This window comes from Apium graveolens, chromosome 8 (assembly GCF_009905375.1).
Source record: "Apium graveolens cultivar Ventura chromosome 8, ASM990537v1, whole genome shotgun sequence".
Classification (NCBI taxonomy): Eukaryota; Viridiplantae; Streptophyta; class Magnoliopsida; order Apiales; family Apiaceae; genus Apium; species Apium graveolens.
Window position 1 is genome coordinate 245,429,859 of NC_133654.1, and position 23,207 is coordinate 245,453,065.

General features: G+C 37.1%; 1 protein-coding gene and 1 long non-coding RNA gene across 2 annotated transcripts; both read right to left on the minus strand.

Annotated features, from left to right (window-relative positions):
- Nucleotides 1-16,327: 16,327 nt before the first annotated feature.
- On the minus strand, nt 16,328-16,958 carry LOC141680542 (uncharacterized). Its single transcript, XM_074486739.1, has 3 exons — nt 16,856-16,958; nt 16,700-16,762; nt 16,328-16,614 (listed from the first exon to the last, which is right to left on the minus strand). The coding sequence occupies exons 1-3, from the start codon at nt 16,956-16,958 to the stop codon at nt 16,328-16,330; spliced, it is 453 nt and encodes a 150-aa protein (XP_074342840.1).
- A 2,523-nt stretch (nt 16,959-19,481) lies between these two features.
- On the minus strand, nt 19,482-20,836 carry LOC141678552 (uncharacterized). The gene is made up of 2 exons (XR_012557792.1): nt 20,424-20,836; nt 19,482-20,339 (listed from the first exon to the last, which is right to left on the minus strand). It is a non-coding gene; the product is annotated as an uncharacterized LOC141678552 (long non-coding RNA).
- Nucleotides 20,837-23,207: the final 2,371 nt, after the last annotated feature.

The following is a 23,207-nucleotide window of genomic DNA, read 5'->3' on the forward strand; positions in this document are numbered from 1 at the left end:
GTTCTTGGGAGAACTCAAGTGAAGACCAACCTTTATTCTAACTATATAATGTGATATCCGTTAATTAGTAATAGTCAAGTATTCAAGTTGTTATGGATTAAAAATTAATATATATAATTGCTATATTTATTACTAAGGAACGTGAGCTCAAGGCCTTTAATGGCTGCTCTCGTGTTTCATAGCTTAACTCTGCCTTTACGAGATGCCTACGTATCTCTGTGAATTAGAGAATCAAGCCAAAAAATGTAGTTCTGATCTGCGGGGTGAGGCCCCTTATATAGATGTGGGAGTCCTTGAATTGGACTTGGTATAGGAGACTTGGTAGCCAAGTCTCAGAATTAGAATGGACTTTGGAGTCCTAAATAGTAGGAAACTGATTCCTTATCCTTCTAGGTCCCTTTGAGGCTAATCTGCAATGATCTATGTCCTTATCGGGACTCTTCTCAATAGATGATTTTTCCATTATTAATTAATTACGAAATTAATTAATATTCAGGGTTTTTGGGCCTTCTTTGTTCCATCAGGCCTGATCTGGTCCATCAGGCCTGATCACTGTGTTAACCTTTTTGGTCTGAATGCCATACATCTCCTTATTGGGCCTAGCAGACCAAATCATATATAATTAATATAATATTTAATTACACAATCAGGATTTATTTATCCCTGTCATTTGCCCCCCAACTTTTGGGAAACCGTATAAGATTTCGCAAAAGTTAAGTTTGTTCATTTCCTTTCAGGGTACCGTTTTGCGTAAAGTGTGGAGCGACCTACACGTTTACAACGATTTGCCTTGTACGCGGCTTCAGGGTCGTTTAAAAACTCCCCCCCCCTTTTTATTTTCTCACCTTCTCCCTATTTTTAGGAATTTTCTGGTATTTTTTCAGGAATTTTCCTTTTTCCCGGGATTTTTCCAAATTTTCTGCAATTTTCCACAAATATTTTCAAATTTCCAGCCCTTTTTCGACCAGGATCCTAGTCGAAATTTCGACCTGTATCCTAGTCGAATTTTGGGCTAGCTTTGCAATCCTGGTCGAAGGACTTCGACTAGGATCCACGACCTGGATTTCGACCAGGATCCTAGTCGAACTTTCGACCTGGATCTAGGTCGAAAATTTGTCCTTGTTTGGATTCTTGGTCGTAAGATTTCGACTAGGATTCACGACCTGGATTTCGACCAGGATCCTAGTCGAACCTTCGACCTGGATCTAGTTCAAAAAATTTATGCTTATTTGCTTCCTGGTCGTTAGATTTCGACTAGGATTCACGACCTGGGCTTCGACCAGGATCCTAGTCGATTCTTCGACCTGGATTTAAGTCTAGGTTTCTGTACCCCATACTTGAAAAATGTTGTGCTTGATTCGACCTCGATCCTGGTCTTGGTTTCGACCTCAATCCAGTTCAATTATACCCATAATTTTCGGGTGTCTGTTCGAAAGATTTCAAGCAGAATTCACGACTTGAAATTTGACCTGAATCCTGGTCTTTTATACCTGTTATTTTCGGGTGTCTGTTCGAAAGATTTCGAGCAGAATTTATGACTTGAATTTTGACCTTAATCCTGGTCTTTTTGGGCTTCCTTCTAATCCAATTTGGATTGGGCCTTTGTTTGGGCCTAATCTTCTTTTTGGGCCTTATATCTTTTAGGGCTTTGATTTGGGCTTCGTATTTTTCCAAATCCTAATTGGACTTGGGTCTTCTATCTTCCAAATCTTAATTGGATATGGGCTTTTTAACTCCTATTGGGCCTCTTATTAATCTGGGCTTTAACATATCAAAAATACCCTGTTTAGAATTCTTATTTAATTTCTTTCGAATTCCCTTGGAATATTCTGGAATGTTCCATTTTCTGGGCTTTTTTCTTTGGGCCTCTATCTTACTGGGCTTTTTGTCCCTTCAACTTCACTTTTCCTCCTATATAAAGGAGTGAGTAGAGTCTACTGCTCATCACTTTCTCATTTCTAACTTCTTCTTCTTTCTTCTTCTATTATGAATCTCAGATCAATAACAGTAAGTCGGAGTATCTTAAGCCTCAACGCCTCTTTCTAGGAGCATTAATTCAGGTAAAATTTCTCCCTTTACTTCTTGTGCTTGTTTTTGCATAGTTTGCGCTTTTAAAATTATCTTTTTATGTGCCCTTTTTTCAGATGGCTGATAAGAAAATGACTCGTTTGGCCAAGATGAATTTGGCCAGAAAGTCCAATGAATTCCCTATTCGATCAAGGTACACTTCCTTGATCGATATGATCAACACTCGAGGGGACGAGTACCCGTCTGATACGCATCTGGATGCGCACGACCATATTAGTGCCTTGCGGGATCCAAAGGAGCTGGAAAAGTTGAATAGTTGTTTAAGAATCAAGGATTCTTTCAAACTGGTTCTTGCAGGTCCGGCCGACAGGGCCTGCCAGTGGAGGAAGGACGCATTATACGTCTAGAGGGATACTCTAAGGGCAGGTATCAGACTCCCCTTTCACCCATTTATCCCTATTCTGCTAGCTGATGTGGGCATCAGCCCTTGCCAACTCCCTCCTAACTTTTGGAGGCTCATCTGTGCTATCTGTCGCAATGCGCCAAGCACAATTTCCCTACTTCTATTGCTGTTTTCAGAAAGATTTTTCAGTTCAAAAACAGCCCTGACAAGAATTCGGGTTGGGTTTCTTTAAACCAGCGCCCAACTATTCCCCACATAATGAACAGGAAGTCCATCCCTGACAATAATTTGGGGTGGAAGAAAGATTTTTTGTTCGTCATTTGGGAGGGTGGCGATTGGGGCACCCTATTTCGCTCATCTTTTGGGCTAGCCGTAGTTGGGAGCCCAAACGATATAATTTTGTCTGAGGAGGAGACCAGGGCTTTCAACCTCCTAACGCAAGATAATGGGACTTCCCATTCTTGGGATCTTATTAGGGAGACCGTTCTTGTAGAACGCAGCCTTTCTTCCGTCCCTAAGAAGAGTACGTTTCCTTCCTTATCTAGTTCTTTTTATTTCCTTCATTTTCTATTTTGCTTACTTATCTCATTTGTTGCAGTGGCTGAGAAAATTGAGGAGGCTACAAAGCCTAAAGACCTGGAGACGACCAGGATGAAGCATGCTGGAAAGGTCTTTAAAGACCCGCGCCTTGGGGATCGCTTCCCGGAGTTCCTACTCCAAGCAATGGAACCAGGCGAAGAAGGCCCCAGCCAAGTTTTACGTACCAAGCAAGAACCAGGGTCTTACTTTCAACCTGCTTGGGGAATCTGGGGCAAGGATTCGATTGTCGGCAGCACAGCGCTTGCCAAGGAATGGTTTAAACATTCCATCTCCCCGGTTGACTATCAAGACTTTGTCCTTCAACAGGACTTGGAGGGGAACGAGCTTTTCGGAGCTCAGGCTTTGGCGATGGTACGTCTTTTTCCTTAGCCCTTCATAGTTGCCTTTTTGATTTTCCCGTCTTACTTTTGCTGTGTTTCTTGTAGGCGAACGCCCATTTTCAAGGGGCGATTCACCAAGCCAAGGCTTGGAAGGTTGGCCTGGAGGACGCAAACAAGAAGCTGGAGGAGGCCAACCAAAGAATAGAGGCCCTTGAAGCCCAACTGGCCTCATCTACTTCGGATTTGGAAACGGCCCGGGCTGAAAATGTTATCCTGAAGGCTCAAAAGGATAAAGCCTTTGACGGCTGGATGGACACTCAGGAGTTCAAAGATTTAATGGTGGAGCATGATTCCCTCCTTCATCCAATCAGCTATAAGGAACGCTGGGATGCCACTGTGGAGGCCATTCAGGACGAATTTCCAGAAGTCTTTGAACAGTCCTCCTTCCCTTGCCCTGTGCGAGTTCCAGCACTTGGGGGTGTTACAGACAAGCTTGCTGATTTGATCAAGGATGACCCATCGGGGAGTCAAGGCCAAGGCCAAAAGAGGAAGGAGCTCGAGTCCAGCTCTGAAGAGGAGGATACTTCTTCTAAGGAGGAGCCTGAGCCCGTTATAAAGAAGGCCAGGGTAGAAGAGCCTCCAAAGGCAACGCCTCCTAAACCAGCGTCTCCTGCAGCATCCAAATCGTCTGAAGGTAGTTCCGAGGGAACTTCTGCCGAGACTTCCGAGGGGACGACTGAGACATCCGAGGAGACTTCGGATAGTGGTTCCGAAGAATCCCAGCCTTCCAAGGCCTAAGTTTTTTTATGTATTTCTTCTTTAATAGATAATATTTGAACTTTGTAATTGACTTTTATTGTTTTCAGTCATATTTTGCCCAAGTATCGTCATATTTTCTTTTGATTTTTCAAACTCAAGTTTATAACTTGGTTTTATCTTTCACAATGCAATCAATCTAATAGGCCAAGATTAAGTTGAAGGTTTTATACTATAACTTGGTATTCTGGATACCTTACATGAAATGGGTTCAACCCTGATAAAATCTAAACATATCTTCTATATAGAAAAATCCTAAGCGCAAAGCTTCAAGGTGCTTAATAACCTACTTGTCATTCTGACAAGTGTGAATCGTACTTTAACTATTTTATACATAGTAAACCTTCAGGTTTTGTGCATGCCAAGTTCTCGGGACTTCAAAACCATCCATAGTCTCCAGCTTGTAGGTTCCTCTACCCTAAATGCTCTTGACTTTGTACGGCCCTTCCCAATTTGGGGCAAGTTTCCCTTTCAGCCCTACACCAGAAGCTTCCACTTTCCTCAAAACTAAATCACCTTATTTGAAGAATCTTTCTTTAACCCTTAGGTTGTAGTAGAACGAAGCTTTTTTCTGATATTCCATTATCTTTGCATGTGCCTCATCTCGTACTTCATCAATTAGATCCAGGGCTAACCTTTCCCCTTCTTCATTTTCCTCAGCATTAAAAGCTTGAATCTTGGGGGAGGAATGTGATATCTCTACAGGAACAACTGCTTCTGCACTATACGCTAACATGAAGGGAGTTGCTTCAGTCGTGGCTCTACAGGTAGTCCTATAGGCCCATAGTATGGGGAGTATTTCATCCACCCAGTTATTCCTTGACTTCTCGATCCTCTTCTTTAGTCCATCCAGGATTATTCGGTTTACCACTTCCGCTTGCCCATTGGCTTGCGGGTGGGCCACATATGTGAATTGTAACTCGATTTCATTTTCCTCACAATACTTCTTGAATTCCTCGTTGTTGAACTGTGTTCCATTGTCAGTGACTAGGATGCGGGGAATTCCATACCGGCACATAATACTTTCCCACAGGAATTGTGCAACCTGCTTAGTTGTGATCTTGGCCAAGGGTTTGGCTTCAATCCACTTGGTGAAATAATCAATGGCCATAATCAGAAACTTCCCTTGTATCGTGGCCATGGGGAAAGGCCCTAATATATTCATTCCCCACATAGTAAAGGGGATGGGCGAGTTGATAGAAGTCAGCATCTCGGGGGGTTGTCTAACAACTGGCGCGTGCTTCTGACAACGGTCACATTTTTTCACATATTCTTTGGCATCATCCATCATTTCTGGCCAATAGAAATCTAAACGGGTTATCTTATGAGCCAAAGCCCTGCCCCCCAAGTATTGACCGCATATGCCTTCATGTACTTCTTCAAGAGCCAAGCGAGCCTCATCAGGCCTTAGACATCTTAAGTAGGGAACCACGAAAGATCTTTTATACAAAATTCCATCTATCAAAGAGTATCTTAGTGCTCGAACAGCCAATTTTGGCGCTCCAGTAGCATCGTTTGGTAACCAGCCGGTTTGAATGTGAGCTTTAATGGGATCAATCCATGACGTCCCCAGGCCTATAGGAGCCACAAGCTTAACATCAATGCTCCGTGTTTTCAAAACGCGATAGTATACACTTCCAGAACTTTGTTCCATCTCAGATGAAGCAAATTTTGACAACGCATCTGCCCTAGCATTTTCCTCCCTTGGAATGTGCTCAACATCGCATTCATCAAATTGGGTCATCACAGCCCTTACTAGGCGGACATACTTAACCATCATCTCATCCCTTGCCTCAAACTCTCCCTTCACCTGGGATATGACCAACTTCGAGTCTCCACAGACTTTTAAGTTCTTGACTCTAAGTGTCCCTGCTAAGCCAAGACCAGCTATCAGAGCTTCATATTCTGCCTCATTGTTTGTGGTTGGGAAGTCTAGCTTCATGGCATACTCAATTAAGAACCCATCAGGGCTTTGTAACACCAAACCTGCTCCACTTGAATTCGTTTTTGATGCTCCATCAAAATAGAGAACCCAGTATTCTTTTTCCTTATTAATCTTCTCTTTATCCCCCTTATCAACTTCCTTGTCTTGAGGTATGTTATCTTCCTTCCCCCCGACTTTTTGGTTAGGTATGGTACATTCCACCACGAAGTCATCCAGTGCCTGGGCTTTTATTGCCGTTCGTGGCTTATACTTGAGATCGAACTCTCCCAACTCTATTGCCCACTTGATCAATCTCCCACTTTCCTTGGGACTGTGAATGATATTTCTCAGGGGTTAATTCGTTAGCACCTCAATCCGATGAGCCTGAAAGTAAGGACGCAGCTTTCTCAAAGCCATTACCAAGGCTAGAGCAAATTTCTCAATAGTTGAGTAATTCAACTCAGCACCATACAGAATTTTCCTGACATAGTATACGGGTTTCTGGACTTTCAGTTCCTCCTTAACCAATATAGCGCTCAAGGCACTCTCTGAAATAGCTAAGTACAAGAATAAAACTTCATTCGAAACTGGTTTGGCCAACAACGGGGCCTGCACCATATATTTCTTCAATTCTTCGAAAGCCTTCTAATTTTCCTCACTCCATACAAAGTCCTTAATGTTTTTTAGTGACTTGAAGAATGATAGGCACTTGTCTCCTGACTTGGAGATGAATCGTCCCAATGCAGCAACCCTTCCTGTGAGCTTTTGAACATCCTTGATAGTTTTTGGTGGTTCCATGTCCAGGATTTCCTTTATTTTATCGGGGTTAGCCTCGATCCCTCTCTTGGAGACCATCAATCCCAAAAAAATTCCAGATCCTACTCCAAATGCACACTTTGTAGGATTTAACATCATTTTGTGGTACCCCAGGACCTCAAAAGCTTCCCTTAAATGGGCTATATGATCAGTCTTTACTAGACTCTTGACTAACATGTCATCAACATAAACTTCCATAGTCTTGCCAATAAGATCCTTAAAAATTTTATTTACCAACCTTTGATAGGTGGCTCCTGCATTCTTGAGACCAAATGCCATAACAAGATAACAATAAACACCAAAGTCAGTGATGAATGATACCTTTGGTATGTTGTCCTTGTGCATCTTGATATGATTGTATCCACTAAATCCATCCATGAAGCTCAGCATTTCATGCCCAGCAGTGGCGTCTATCAAAGTATCGATCCTTGGTAACGGAAAACAGTCCTTAGGACATGCATCATTTAGATCAGTGAAGTCCACACACATCCTCCATTTTCCATTAGCTTTCTTTACCATTACAGGGTTTGCTAACCACTCTGGAAATTGAATCTCCTCAATGAAACCAGCCTTCAAGAGCTTCTCCACTTCCTGTTTTATAGCTTCTTGCCTTTCTGGAGCAAAACTTCTTTTCTTTTGTTTTACCGTCTTCCAATTTGGGTCCACGTTCAGCTTGTGAGTAATCAGTTTCGGGTCTATGCCTGGCATATTAGCTGCTGACCATGCAAAAATATCACTATTTTCTTGCAAAAATTTCACCAATTCCCTCTAAGGGGCTCCTCGAGCGTTGCTCCAATAAAAGTCACATTCCCAGGATCTTCGGGGGCCAAAGGGATTGAAACCAAGTCTTCTGCCGGCTTTCCCCTTTTCTCATCATTCTCTCGGATATCCAGATCTTCAATAGGAAGAACCTGCCCCCCAACTCCATCTGCCCTCAAAGAGGCCACATAACAGCTTCTAACCATTTTTTGATCTCCTCTTTCTTCTCCAATCCCATCTCGAGTCAGAATTTCATAACTGGATGATAAGAAGAAGGGACTGCCTTGAAGGCGTGTATCCCTGTTCTTCCCATGATAGCGTTGTAGGTCAAACTAGCCTTCACCACCACAAAGTCCAACATCTGAGTTGCTTGCCTTGGTTCCTGTCCTATGGTTGTTGGCAACTTGATTATTCCTTCTACGGGGCATTCCACTCCTGCGAATCCATTTATTGGCATGTCGGTTGGGGTCAATTGGGAGTCATTATATCCCATCCTTAAAAAGGTGTCATGAAGCAAAATATCCACTGAAGCACCATTATCCACAAGGACCCTTCTTACCGGGCTGTTCCCTATTATCGGGGTTATGACCAACGGGTCGTCATGGGGAAATTTCACACCCTCCAGATCAGAATCATCAAAAGACATTGTTAATCCTGTCCTGGCCCTCTTCGGGGTTTCTCCGACAATATGCATAACCTATCTAGTATATGCTTTTCTAGAGTTTTTGGACAATCCAGCAGCAATTGGTCCTCCAAAGATTGTGTTTATCACAGGCCCTCGAGGTCATGGCCCTCCATAAATTGTGTTTATAACCGGTCCTCTAGGCTGGGGATTCCGCCCCTAATCGTCTTGGTCCCTCCTACGATCTTCAAAGTTCTTCATTCCATTGTTATTTATATCCCCTCCTTCTCCAGTGTATTTGTTCAATCTTCCTTTTCGAATGAGGAACTCAATTTCATCTTTTAGTTTCCTACACTCATCGGTGTCATGACCAACATCTTTGTGAAATCTTTAATACTTGCTCTTATCTAGCTTGGCAGGATCAGCCTTCAAAGGCTTAGGCCAACGAATATCTCTATCTTTCTCGATCTCCATCAAGATCTGGCTTCTGGGAGCATTCAGCTTAGCGTATTCAGTGAACTTTTGCCCAGGTCCTCCCTTCTTGGGGGTTGAATCAGAGTTTTGCTCGGTTCTAGGATACTTGTCCTTAGCAATATATTCCATGTCAGTTTTCCGCTTCTTGCCTCCACTGGGCTCATTACTCAATACGGTCTTCCGCATGCTTTTTTCCACCTTTATATACTTCCCTGCCCTATCCTGGAGCTGCAACATGCTTTCAGGGGGACGTTTGGCCAAGGACATCTTAAAAAACTCATCCTTAGTTCCTTGTTGCAGTGCTATCATGGCTACCTTATCATCAAGGTCTGGGACTTTTAAAGCCTCCTTTGTGAAACGATTCAGGTAATCTCTCAAGAATTCCTTTGTTCCCTGCACAATGCTCATAAGAGATGCTGAACTTTTTTCATGAACTCTCCCACTAATGAATTGCTTAATAAAAGCCTGACTTAATTCTCTGAACGACCCAATAGAGTTTGGGGGCAAGCGACTATACCACCTTTGAGCCATACCCGACAGGGTTTGAGAAAAGGCCCGACACTTAATAGCATCATTCACGGGCTGTAACAGCAGTGCATTAGAGAATGTTCTAACATGATTAGCAGGATCTCCCGTGCTGTCATATGCTTTTATAGTTGGCATCTTGAACTTCCTTGAGATATGGGCATTCATTATATCTTCAGTGAAGGGTGGAGTAAGATCATCAGGATCTCCAAGGGGAAGAAGATTGCTTGGATCAACCTTTGGGACAACAGTCCTTCTCTGCACTGGACCATCCAGGTCTATGATAGGTGGAGGATTTCTCCCCCTAGGAGGTGTTGGGGGTCTGGTGGTCTGGTGTGCCTCCAGGTCGCGCCTAGGCCTTTGAATCTCAGCCTCGTGAGCCTTGATTCTTTCCTGCACTTCTTGGGGATTCATCCCTTGGGTGCTTTGAGGGTGTTGGCTACCATCAACCATCGGCTCTTTGCCAGCACGTCTCCTTCTTGGGGCCACTTCATCATCCGAAGATTTGGAGTCTCTCTCAGTGTAAGGACCAGAAAATTCCTGATCCTCAGGGATAGGAGCCAAACCTCGTATGTATGGGGGTGATCGCCCTCGTGCTTCACTTCATCCAGCATGTCCGCTTCCTCCAACCTCAGGGTAAAAGGGCATCCCATAAGGGGGGTTAGTAGTAACAACAGTTGAATATTCATACCCGACGGGTCGAGAATTGACAAGTGCATGTACTTGTTGAACTTGAGGATTTGTACCTTGAGTAGCCGAGGGGATCGTCCCTTGTTGCTAAGGTTCAGTTGCCCCTATCTGGGATTCTCCTTGCGTGGTTGCATAGGTTGAGTGAGGAGGCACCTCCACAGTTGAAGAAATCACTTGGGTTGTCCCCGTTGGTGTTCCTCCTCCAAGGGCTCTAACTGTTCTCCGTGTTCTCGCCATGGTTATTATTGTTTCCCACAGACGGCGCCAAATGTTATTGATTAAAAACTAATATATATATATATAATTGTTGTATTTATTACTAAGGAACGTGTGCTCAAGGCCTTTAATGGTTGCTCTCGTGTTTCGTAGCTTAACTCTGCCTTTACGAGATGCCTACGTATCTCTGTGAATTAGAGAATCAAGCCAAAAAACGTAGTTCTGATCTACGGGGTGAGGCCCCTTATATAGATGTGGGAGTCCTTGAATTAGACTTGGTATAGGAGACTTGGTAGCCAAGTCTCAGAATTAGAATGGACTTTGGAGTCCTAAATAGTAGGAAACTGATTCCTTATCCTTCTAGGTCCCTTTGAGGCTAATCTGCAAGGATCTATGTCCTTATCGGGACTCTTCTCAATAGCTGATTTTTCCCTTATTAATTAATTACAAAATTAATTAATATTCAGGGTTTTTATGCCTTCTTTGTTCCATCAGGCCTGATCTGGTCCATCAGGTCTGATCACTGTGTTAACCTTTTTGGTAAGAATGCCATACATCTCCTTATTGGGCCTAGCAGCCCAAATCATGTATAATTAATGTAATATTTAATTACACAATCAGGATTTATTTATCCCTATTGTAATAACCCCAATTTTTGGGAAATTTTTGAAACCCTTATGAATAGTGTTTTTGCTAAATGAGAAAACTTTTCATGCCACACTATGTAGGGGTTCTGATATGGATATTCTGAGATTTTATTAGTACTTTATATGGGATATAAGTGTATGTAAAGATCGTCAGAATCCAAATCCAAACACTTTGATTTTTCCCGGAAATCCAATAGATACGGAAAGAATTGAGTATAAGGTAACATGATAAAAAGAATTTAAATTAAAGGATTATAAGAGAGGATCATAAAAGGAATACAATATATTGAGAAAGGTTAAGGGAACCTAAGTAATAAGATCCCGGGTATGATCCCTCAAACGATAAACGAAAACAAAAGTTAAGCGAACCGTATAACAGATCAGCGGTCATTAGGCAAACGATTAGGAAGTTAATCAAGGGGATTAGTGGGGATGATGTCATCCAACCAATAGAAAGAGGACAAGGAGGGGAGGATGACATCATGAGGATGACACAAGCATGACATGGGAAGGAAGGAGGTGTGGTTGAATGAGAACCACACAAATTCAAGGGCAATAAGGTAATTGACTAAATCAAACACAAAAACAAAGCAACCAAGCCAAGTAAAATCATTTTCATCAAAATCAAAAAGAAACCAAGGCATTGTTCTTCATGCTCTCGGCCAAAACAGAACCGGAACACTAAAACTGCTGTATCTCCTTCATTTCTCACTCAAATATTGTGTTCTATAGCTCATTGGAAAGGTATTGAGATGGCCTACAACTCTTGTTCACAAGTCTCGTCCAAATAATCATGTTAAGACCCTCATTTTTACAGTTCTTTAACTCGGACTTTTAGAAACTTCAAAGCCTAACTTTGTGTTCTTGATTTCTTTGGAAAGATCAAGCTTGTAGGAGGCTCCCTAAGGCTTCCTAGCAACTTAACACCTCCCAAGGAAGGTATAAACTTCAAACCCAAGCCTTTACTTTATTTGTTAGTAAGTTTAATGGTTGGTGTTGTGAAATGAGAAGCATGGATTGTGATTATTAGTAGTTTGGTTTGATTTGGAAGTGTTTTGGTAATTGAAGCTAGATTATAGTTCATAGGTCTTGATTGTGGTTGTTTGAGTTGAAAACCTTGGAGATTATGGACTGATGTGGTATGGTTTAGGTGAAGTTTTATTGTATTGATGGTTATGAGTTGGTTGGTGGTTAATTGGAGTAGTTTAAACATTGGTAATCGCGTAAACATAGCCGTCGTAACGTCCGATTTTCTTTGGACTGTTTTTGTGCATAACATTAGGACCCAAGAACCCCCTGCTAGATTATGACCACTGCCATGTTTAGATAGCTCATGTTACGAGCTTCGTTTTGATATGTAGTTCGTTCGATTCCGATGCACGGTTTAGGAGAAACGACCGTTTCAAGTAACGGCGTTTCGCGAACGAAACTTTTTCCCTCGCCTTACTTTGAAACATAGGTTAAAGACCAAAAAGGGTTAATTAATGCATGAAACATTTATGGTAAGTGTGTTAGGCAGTTGGTAAGACTCGCGAAGGAATCGCCTTAAAACTCGTAAAGGTTAAATTATTAAAAATGGTGGAGCCGAGGGTACTCGAGTGACTTAAGAGAATCAGTAAGCGCAAAACGAGCGTTAGAGTCTGAGTTGGTTAGAGTATAGATTTACAAGTGACTTTGGTTTAATTCCAACTTACTTGTTGTTTATAGGTTACCAGACTCGTCCCGAGCCATTCGTAACCCCCAGTCGCTCAGGCAAGTTTTCTACCCGCTATACTGTTGTTGTGATGTAAATATATGTATATGCATTATCTTGTGATATTGCATGATTGTTATTAGCAAATTTTGCGATATATTGGAGCATGCTAATATGGTATATATGCATGTCTGTTTCGTAATCTGGTTATCTATCTGTTGATTTCAATGCTTATAGTTGCATAATACCTATGCTAGAAATAAGCAAGTAGTTGCGTATACCCTTAGTATAGGGGATAAAAGGTGAACATATTTCTAAATCGGGAGTCGATGTTCCCGAGTATATTATATATATATATATATTTATTTATATATATATATGGATATAGTTTTTAAAATTATGGATCGAATAAGGTTTATTCGATACCTTTATTTTATTATTTGAATATTATTTGAATATTCATTCGAGGGCTTATGACTCAGTTTATTTTATTATTTGAATATTATTTGAATATTCATTCGAGGGCTTATGACTCAGTTTATATTATTATTGAATATTACTTGGATATTCATTTGAGGATGTATGACTCCTTTATTTTATTTAATGAATATTATTTATAATATTCATTCGAGGTATTATGACTCCGCTTATTACTGAAATATATTCTTTATTTCATTAGAGAATAAAGTGTTAATAATCAAACTTATTTTCGATTATTCAAATAAAGATAATACTTTCATATAAGTATATCTTTGGTTATTTAATGTTTATTTCAAGTATAAGTTTTAATACTTCTACTTCAATTATTTTTATAAAGATAATTCTTTATGAGAATATTAATTAAATAATAATATTCAGATATTTTCTAATATATCGGGACTGATTTATTTCATTAAATCAGTTTTACTCCAAACACTCTTTAAAGTGTTTTCGAGTCTTCAAAATGATTTTTAAAAGTTAGAGCGGATCCCAAAACTCATTTTTATATTTAAGATCTTCCTTTTAAGGGGATTTAAATACTCGCTCAAAACCTGAGGGATCCGGCTCTATGGTGTATTTTATATTCGCAACAAGGTTGCTGTTTTGATAAATGAATTGATTACTTGCCCAATGTTCGGGAAGTAAGCCCATCTAATTGAGTCGGCATAAGCGACAGGCCGGGGTACGGTCTATCAAAGTGTAAGTGGCTGGGTGGCAGTCCATCAACGCGTAAGAGGCCGGGTGGCGGTCCAGCACAAGGTCCTTATGTGGCCAGGGTGATGACCGGTGGGGGATTCATCCATCTACTAGTAGAAAAGGTTACTTATTGGTATCTTTGCCTGATCAGCAAGATATCTGGTTTATGCCAAAATTCTTTTCCTTCCAAATTCATTGGATATTGCAACTCTGTTCATACTTTACATGACAGAGGTTTTCAGGAAATGTATGGGAGATATATATGAATATATTTATATATCGGGTCTTAATGATGTATCTCGTAACTTCATTATTTATAATGATATTCAAAGATTGAATCTATTCAAATCTTGTCTTGTAGTCTCATCTATGTGATGAACCTTTGAAACTGATTATAACTTGAACGGGGGTAGTTCAAGTAGTATTTGGGAAAGATATAAGTATTTTGGGGTATCTTGTAACTTCATCTTTTAAACTTATATCTAGTTAATGATTGTCTTATGAATGACAAAGATTTTCGGAAAAACGTTGAGACAAGGTTAGATATATGAGATCACCTTGCAACGATATTTTTTGTGTATACAGTTATAAACTGGAACTCTGTGTATATTATGGATGGAAGAGGACTTCCAAGATTTTGAAAAGTATATATGTATATATACTGAATATTTTGCGACTTCATCGCATTAAGATATCAAACTTGGTTCATTTCTTTTAACCAAGACTTTCATGAGTACTATGAGAAGGCTCATATACTATTAATCATTATACATATTATTTTGGTGGGCTTGCTGCTCACCCTTGCTTTATTTCTTCATCACACAACAACAGTTAGGAAAGATGGCCAGACTCCAGCAGACCCAGCGCAAGCGCCTGGGAAGCGTCCCTCGTCTTCCCGTTGATGTTGTAGCTGCTATAGCTGCAGAGGTAGATCTATTGTAGATCAGACCATCTACTTTTGAGAATCAATTATGTATAATTATAACTTGTGGCAGATAATGGCAATTAACTGTAAATTTATCAAGTAATCATTTTGGGTTGTAATAACTTTTAAATTGTGGATTCAAAGACTTGTACTTATTTAAATTTCATCTCTGAGACTATAACGGGTTGTGGTGTGTGTTAGTGTGGGGTCACAGCATAAGGTTATTTATTATTAATTAAGTGAAGTGATATTGTGGAAAGAAAGACCGTGACGACCCGGATCCCCGACCCCGGATCTGGGGGTGTTACACCTATCACAAGTCTATAAGATAATTTAGTTAATGACAAAATATTTAACATAGAGTAAAATGGGAAAATATAAAAACTAGCTTAGTAGTGCAAATGCAGCAATATTGGTGCTTAGCATCTTTATCAAGCTCTGGCTCTGTATTATTATCTTTATGTTATTTACTTATTTATTTATTATATCTTCACTAAATACACTTAATAGATGCCCTACTAGGTACATTTTGCACACAAAATCACAATATTGGGTGCCTGGTTAAAAGGATTTAGTTAATGAAAATAACCATCATATGTTAAACTTCAATTTTTTATAATCCCCCAAAATATAAATGTAATCATGCATTCAATAAATTTAGAATTGTTAAAATATCATTAAGGTCAAAAAACTAAGTGCACCTAGACATTTTTTTAATTTCAGATGTATAAACTAGTTGTTCCTAAATAACACTTACAGATGCACATGAGGTAATCACTGAGAAGGTGCAGGTAAAAAATATTTATCATTTATCATCAAGAGCATTATAAGAAACATGTGTTGTACTCTATGTCATCAGATCCATATTTTGGTCTGAAATGATTGAGTGATAGTTCTAAACTACTGCAACTATTGAAATTTGTTACTCAGGGATCAACATATATACCAACAAAAATATGACACTAAGAATGAGACTTTAAATAAGATAATTACCTTCACCCAGTCATCTCAAACTGATTGTGGACATGTCACAAACTTTCCTTCATCGTTCCATCCAAAACCACTAGCATTTGGACTTAACATCTCTGCAATGGCATCATAATGTCTTCTCAAGAGTTTTACTCTGGACTCGATATGAGGTTTGGCTTTTTTGTCACAACCTGGTAGTTTCCGTAACATAATAGCCTCCACTTTGGCCCAGGTACCATTTTTGAATTGACCATTGTCTGCTTTACAACCACCCATTTCTAGAAGATCATTGATTGCGGTGATAAGCGCACGATCCTCAGCAGGTGTCCACCTAGAACATTTTCTGGTTGAGTTGCTTTCATTTGCAGCTTGCTTATTGCTTCCTTGAGGTCGTTGCATATTTTATTAAAAATTACATAAAAATTATTATAATGCAGACATGGAACATGACTTCAAATTGGAAAATAAAATGTAACAATATAATAGTAGCAATACAATAAAAATATAATTAACAGTAATAAAATGAAATGTGCAAATTTATTAAATCCTTAACAAGTCAGATAAGTAGTACAATAATGGAATAAATATCAATCCAAGCAAAGAAATTATAAAATCATTAATCCAACAAAAATAATTAAATTAGAGAAACTAATAAAAGAAATAGTAAACACTACTAAATGGCTGAGGATAGTTGTCGATGCTAGTTAAACAATTTTCTTTAAGTCTAGGAATGTCGTGTTTGCAGGTGTGCCTCGTACATTTCATTTGCTAAATTATTCCTAAAACCAGTCCATTCCATAACCTCAATGTTGTTTCCTTCTAAATCTTCAATGTCATCTCCAAGTAAATGCTCCATAGGATCAAGAGCCATGTTTGAACGAATGAAATTATGCAACAATGCACAAGCCAGAATAATTCTACCAATGGTCTTCCTAGAGTACCAAGTAGTATTTCTTAGGATCCCCCACCGCATATTAAGCAATACAAAAGATCTCTCGATAACGTTTCTAGCTTGAGAATGCTTCATGTTAAAAATATTCTAGAGCCGATGTTGGTTGAGTACCATCCTTCCACACACTCAAGTGATATCGTTCACCTTTAAATGGAGTTAAAAACCCAGCACAATTCATATATCCAGCATCACACAAGTAGTAAGTTCCTATAAAAAAAGTGCAAAAAAATTTTAATCATTTAATAATAAATTTAGAATTTTTTCTTATAATTGTAAAAAAACCTCCAAAATTAATGTTACCTTGAGGGACCTTAAGAGACTTCTTTCTAGAAAGTGTGTCACGTAATACCCTATTATCATGTGTTGAACTTTCCCATCCTGGTAAGACATATGTAAATTGCATGTCACGTGTGCAGGCTGCCAGTACATTGGTGGTTAGTTCTCCTTTTCTATTCATAAATCTAACTTTATCTTTGTCACCAACTCGAACTTTAATGTGTGTTCCATCCAAAGCACCTAAACAATTCTATAAATATAAATTTTTCATTAATAGACATTATGCAAATTTGCAAAAGTAATAAAAGAATCTAAAAGCTTTAAAAAATTTATATTACCTGAAACCACATCCATCTCTCGTCTTGACAATTTTCGGTTACTGGCTGAGGCTTTTTCAACAACAGATTATGGCATTTAAGAATAGCCCGGAGTACATAATTAAAATGTCTAGAAACAGTCTCACCGCTTCTTCTAAAATGCAACTGAGCTCTTCGATTTTTTGTATCATGAGAAAGTATGTACACAAATATTGCAACTACTTCCTCTAAACTCGAATTTTTGTTCCCACACAGTCCCCCGATATCTCTAAGCATCTCGCATAACTTATAAAAACAAGCTCTATCCATTCTTAGGTTATCTAAACAAGCTATATCACTGTTTTCAATCATTGGCCTAAGATTTAAATGTCTGGCATACAATCTTTCTTGGATAGAATTGTCAAAAATGTAGGTTATAGATTTAGGAATATTAATATTTGTAAGAGCAATTAGATTCACCAACTCAGATATTATTTCCACAGGCATAATCATGATATGTCTATATATCACAATACACGAAGTCAGGATTTTTTTTCGATTACTCAAAGGTGCGCGCGCCATAACTGTATGATATGCACAAGTTTCACACAAGAAAATAATGAATTCAATTAGTTGCATAAACTTCTAAATAATACCACAAACAATTTACAAAAATCAGAAACGATTGAATACACTAATCTGAATCGATAAAAAAATCATTGCAAATCTTCAATAAAATAAATTTAAAATTCAATTTCACTATAAGTACTTGTAATTACCACATCTAAATAACAAGAAGAAGAATAAAAATTATATACCTCCTGTTAGTTCTTCTTCCAGATATAACAGTTAGAGAAGATGATAGTCAAGAAAGTTGGGAAATATATACAGATGTATAGATGTGTATATAACTGAAAATCAGTCCGGCCTTTTGTTAATGTGATTACCCGCGCTTCTTCTTTCATTTTGTGGGATAATTTTGTAATTTTATGGGTTATTGGATAAGGGAAGTGTCACTAACCATGGGGGAGTCGGGAAGCCACTTCCTGAATTGTGGGGATATTTCAATTTCCAGGGTTATTTATATTTCCCATATTACAGCCAACCAAACAACACTATAAATAATTAATTTCTAGGAATTTAGAATTCCTACATAAATATACGTATACCAAACGACCTCTAAGTTTCATTTGCAGAGTAATTCTCGTAAGATATTTCACTATCTCTGGATCATTGAGCATTCAGGCTAATCGAAGCTTCTTATATTTTGAGCCTAACAGGCTTTAAGATGCAAAGCAAGTAATGGAGTTGACAGAGGAAGTAACGAAGATAGTTGGGGTAAAATCAACCGGAGATTTTATAATTATCTGTCCCAATTTAATTCTAATTTAAATTTTCACATTCCGTTCGTATTCAACTCAGACTCGGATTTGGAATATGAATACTGGTATATTATTTGATAATTAATTCTAATCTACCCAACCGCTTGATTTATATATTAGAATTCAAATTTATTTATAGTAATTCAAAACAAACATACTCAAATCATGGTGTACAAAAACTAAAGTATCTTTACTTTGTAAAGTATTATATATCTAGAATAATGTTTTATATATTTAATATATGATATATGTAATAAAAAATATATAAATAACTTACGAATTAGTCGAGTATCAATAAAAAACTATTCCTAAATTCAAATTTTAAATTATTTTATACAAATGTAGCCGAATATCGAAATAATGAAATTGGACCTGATACTAGTTTGAATAATTATATTTAATTGAATTTGAACTTCCTTATCTTTTTATTCAAAAAAAATATTAATTAAATTTTTAACTTTAACAAATTGAGCCGAACTCACGGATTTGTTTGTTAGGCATAGATATTAGATAAACTGATAGACCTCCGCCTATCCAGATATCCTTTTATATTTTAACAAGACCAACTCATATCTAAAAGCCTGATGTCAGTTTATAGTAGTAAACACGGAAAAATAATGCGTGAATAGTTTCGTGAAGTGGATGTGGATCGTATTAAACTTGGGCCTTGAGGTGAATAATTAATCATGGCCTATTTCTCTAATGCCCCGTTTTGTAAGTGCGTAATTCTTGCTAAGGCTTAATGATTTGAGTTTTTGAGGTTTTTGTGTTCTGTTTTCTATAAATTTTTATAAATATCAAAATTTTGGTTAAAAGGGACATTTAATAGGAATGGACAAAGTACACCTAAGACCGATTCTAATTGTTTGAGTTTACACCAACGTAATAGCGTGCACATAAATAATTACAAAAATAAAATTAACAGTTATCTAAAATCCAAGACTAAATAAATAATTTATTACAAAAAAAAAGGAAATACAGAAACTTATGTATTATTACATGCGAAACATACATTATATGATACACAAACTCACTGAACCCACACCACACTGCGTTTTTGTACAACTTTTTCTTCACTGTATCTTGCAACTTCTTCGGTGTAAGATAAATTCCCTTTCTTCTTTGCTGAAGAAGATACCGCATCCCACTTTAAGAGAATAAGTGGAAACCTTGTAAGGTGGCGAAGTTGACTGAGCTGTGACGTCTAATTTAATAAGCAAATACAAATATATATATTTAGAAGGAGTATAACGTTCGGGTTTAAAATATAGTTTATTCTTAAATAAACCGAATGTTATATTTTGAGACGTAGAACTGTTCAAAAATATAGGACTAATATTTTTGAAACCGATTATTTCTTGGTAGCTCGAAAGAGTATAATTAGACTTAATTTTTAAATTTTTAGACTTATACGTATTATATATATTAATAAAAAATCTTAAATTATACGAAATATGATCCATTCCAACATCAAACTGGGACGCAGTCACATTAGACATTTGAACTTTTACGGGATTTTTTGGATGATGATTATGTAAAACAAAATATATAGTGACCGCGGGTATAATGACAATTAACGAAATACAAATTATAATTACCGCTTTACGTTTAGATACTAGGAAAAAATACAAAGCGACTAGTCCTCTATATATAAATAGTAAAGGAAGTAAAAAAATATGCAATATATAACAAATACATTTATATTTAGTACTATTATAATTAGTACCGTCACGCTCATTGTTACCGGCCGGTTGTACTCTCGGCTCATCATTTGGAGCGTTACGAGTATCTTGCTGGGGTTCCATTGGCACTTGGGTGCCTAAAAAAAATCTGCAAAAATTTCAAACAAATTTTATTTCAATTTTTATGTAGACAGTGCATGCAATTATATATTGAGTGAACAGTGTTATGTACCTGCAGAGGAAGATTATTAATCTTCTGGATGATTGAAGTAGATAAGCCAGCATCCTAAAATGGTTTACTCTCAGGCAAAGCAATTGAAATTCTGGCTAGCTAGCAAAGGTGCTTTATCTCGAATGTAAACGGTGTGCTCGCAGAAAAAACTATTGCAGATAATCTCACTGAATCAAGGGAGCATCCAAAACGAACTGTAAAGTTGGCTGCTCAGAAACACATTGTTAATGTTCTTTTTCTAATGTGAATATTAAGCCTGTGATTCCTTTGTATGTAGCTAGCTTTTGATCCCCGGGATTTTATAGTAATGGTCTAGTAGCTAGTTGGAGTAGTACGTACTCTTTCCCGGTGGTTTAAGTATTTTCTAGATATAAGCAGTATTAATGACTGGTTAGTAAAAGCATGCAATTCTACTTATCTGGCCTCCTATAAGTTGGAGATGTTCCTCTCTTTTAACTAATCTCTTTCTTTTCAAGGTAAAGAAAAAAAAGGAGTTACTAAAACAATAAGCCGTTACTTTATTAAAACAATAAGATATTAACTTGTACACTACTGCTAAATTATTGGATGCTAATAAATTGGATTATAAAAAAATGAACTCAATATTTGTGTATAAATATACTCTCGAATTAATATACTCTCGAAATATATGTATAATTTCTAGGTAAATTGTTTTTGGTATTCTTAAATGAACTAAATCTAAAGGAAAATATTTTCATCTTTCATTCAGTGTTACAGAAATCGGGTGACTTTATAAAGATTAATCGGTAAATCGGGGATTAATCTTAAAAATTAATCGGAACAAAAATCGGTATATTTTAATAATATTTATTTTTTAAATATATAATTTATATTATTAATATTAATTTAAAGTTAAATCATTTTTAAGTTAATTAAATAAATAATTTTCAGATTGGTCACCTCCGATCTCCGATTACGCGGCTGATTAATCGGCGATTTGTGCGATTTTTAGAACCATGCTTTCATTGCATAAATAATATATAGACCGGTATATTTGTTTTATATAATTATACCATTCCTTACTTAACAATTTTAGTTGTGCAATTTTAGCTTTACTTTATATACACTTTAATATATATAGTAATATTCAATCTAACTACAACACGAAAAATAAAATTTGACGTGTGAGAAGCTAATATGATTAAGAGGCCCAGCCTAGAGTGATGTAATTTATTTTAGATTTTCTCGAAACCGTAAAAAAGAATTCAAAATATACATGTCAAAATTGAATTAAAACTATGTAGTTTATTAAGAATCACAATTTAAAAATCTTTTTATTTTAGCCGATTCGATTCTCAAAATATGATTAATCACTATAAAAAACTTTAGAATGTTATATTTCAAAAAAAAAAGAAGAATAAAATTCATATCGAATAATATATTGACAAAATTAATTGCTTTTGCTTTTCTTTCAATTTCTCATTCCAATTACTACATGACTCCGAATTAAACGACTATCTTGCAAAGTGCATGGTGCCTCTTGTCATGAAACATTTTATAGAAAAAGTAATAACCCCCAAGCAACAAAAGACTAATAATTTTCCCTTTAATCTGTAGATTCACCACTAGACTACCTGTTCACAATCAACTCAGTTTTCCCGGTACTAGTTTCCGTCCTAAATTCGGTTTTTTCTTTTAAAATATAAAAAAAAGATACTACACATAATATCAATGCACCCGAGTCTCTTTATGCAAACTAGTACCGGGTCTTTGTCAACAATTTAAAAATATCTGTCTGAATTTGATCAATACTCAAGAAAGAAATTGTAATTTTTTACATAAAATAAATATGATTTATATATTTATTCATATATTTATTTATATTTTTAAATAATCGGTTCGGACCGGATTTTTACATATATTTATTTATATACAAATTAATTTTTAATAATTCCAATTTCGAATTAAAAAAATTTCAGTTTTTTCCTCACCCGGAGCCGGCAATTTTTGAGGTGGATTTTGGCTGGGTTAGGATCCGCTACATGTCAAATTCTCCCCCATCCCTTTAAAGATTGTTTGATATGCAGACTTTTATCCAGGAATTTGAACTTCCTAGGAATTTATTTATGATACACTTATTTGATCGTCAAAAATAGAGGAAATATAAATATTTAGGAAGTTAAAATACCTATATAATACAAGAAGTTATTTACTCACTCCCCCTTGTTATCCAGACTTTCCATCCTAAAAAATAGTTATAGACATATTTGCTTATAACTATATATATATATGTATATATTTTTTGTAATTACAAGTTCTAACCAAACCCGAAAATTCACTTCCCATGAACTTTAAAAAATAGGAAATATGAACATGCGACAAGTCAAGCCCAGGAATTTCTTTATAAGCCCCATTAATATACATATTAAGCCCAGCTCATATAACAACTTGTCAAGATATTAGCCCAGACAATTGGGCAGCCCATTACTATCAGTTTTGATTTTGTATTTCATAATGGGTATGTTCATAACTATGGGCCTCACCTTGATTACTATTGCTATATACTTTCCAAACTCGTTACTGTTAAAAATAAAGCAAGTGTTTTAGCAACAAAAAAAAACTAGTACAAAGTACGCTCAACAACTATCCAAAACTTTTATTTAAAAACAATTAAAATCAAACAATTAAGATAGCAATCGGAGAGGAAGCCCAAATGAAAGCAGACCGTTTGACTAGTAGCTTGTCTCCTCCCAACCGGGCCCCACTCAATGTTCTACCATCCATTTCTTCTATTTTTTTCTAATAATTTTAAAAATTAATTAT

What these genes read in the sequence shown, in the direction of transcription:
- LOC141680542 (XM_074486739.1), bottom strand. Translation starts at nt 16,958, where the DNA reads ATGCAATTTACATATGTCTTACCAGGATGGGAAAGTTCAACACATGAT. An exon ending in GTCTCTTAAGGTCCCTCAAG is followed by an intron (nt 16,763 to 16,855) that starts GTAACATTAATT and finishes CTTTTTTTATAG; the next exon opens with GAACTTACTACTTGTGTGAT. An exon ending in GTTTTTAACTCCATTTAAAG is followed by an intron (nt 16,615 to 16,699) that starts GTGAACGATATC and finishes AGCATTCTCAAG; the next exon opens with CTAGAAACGTTATCGAGAGA.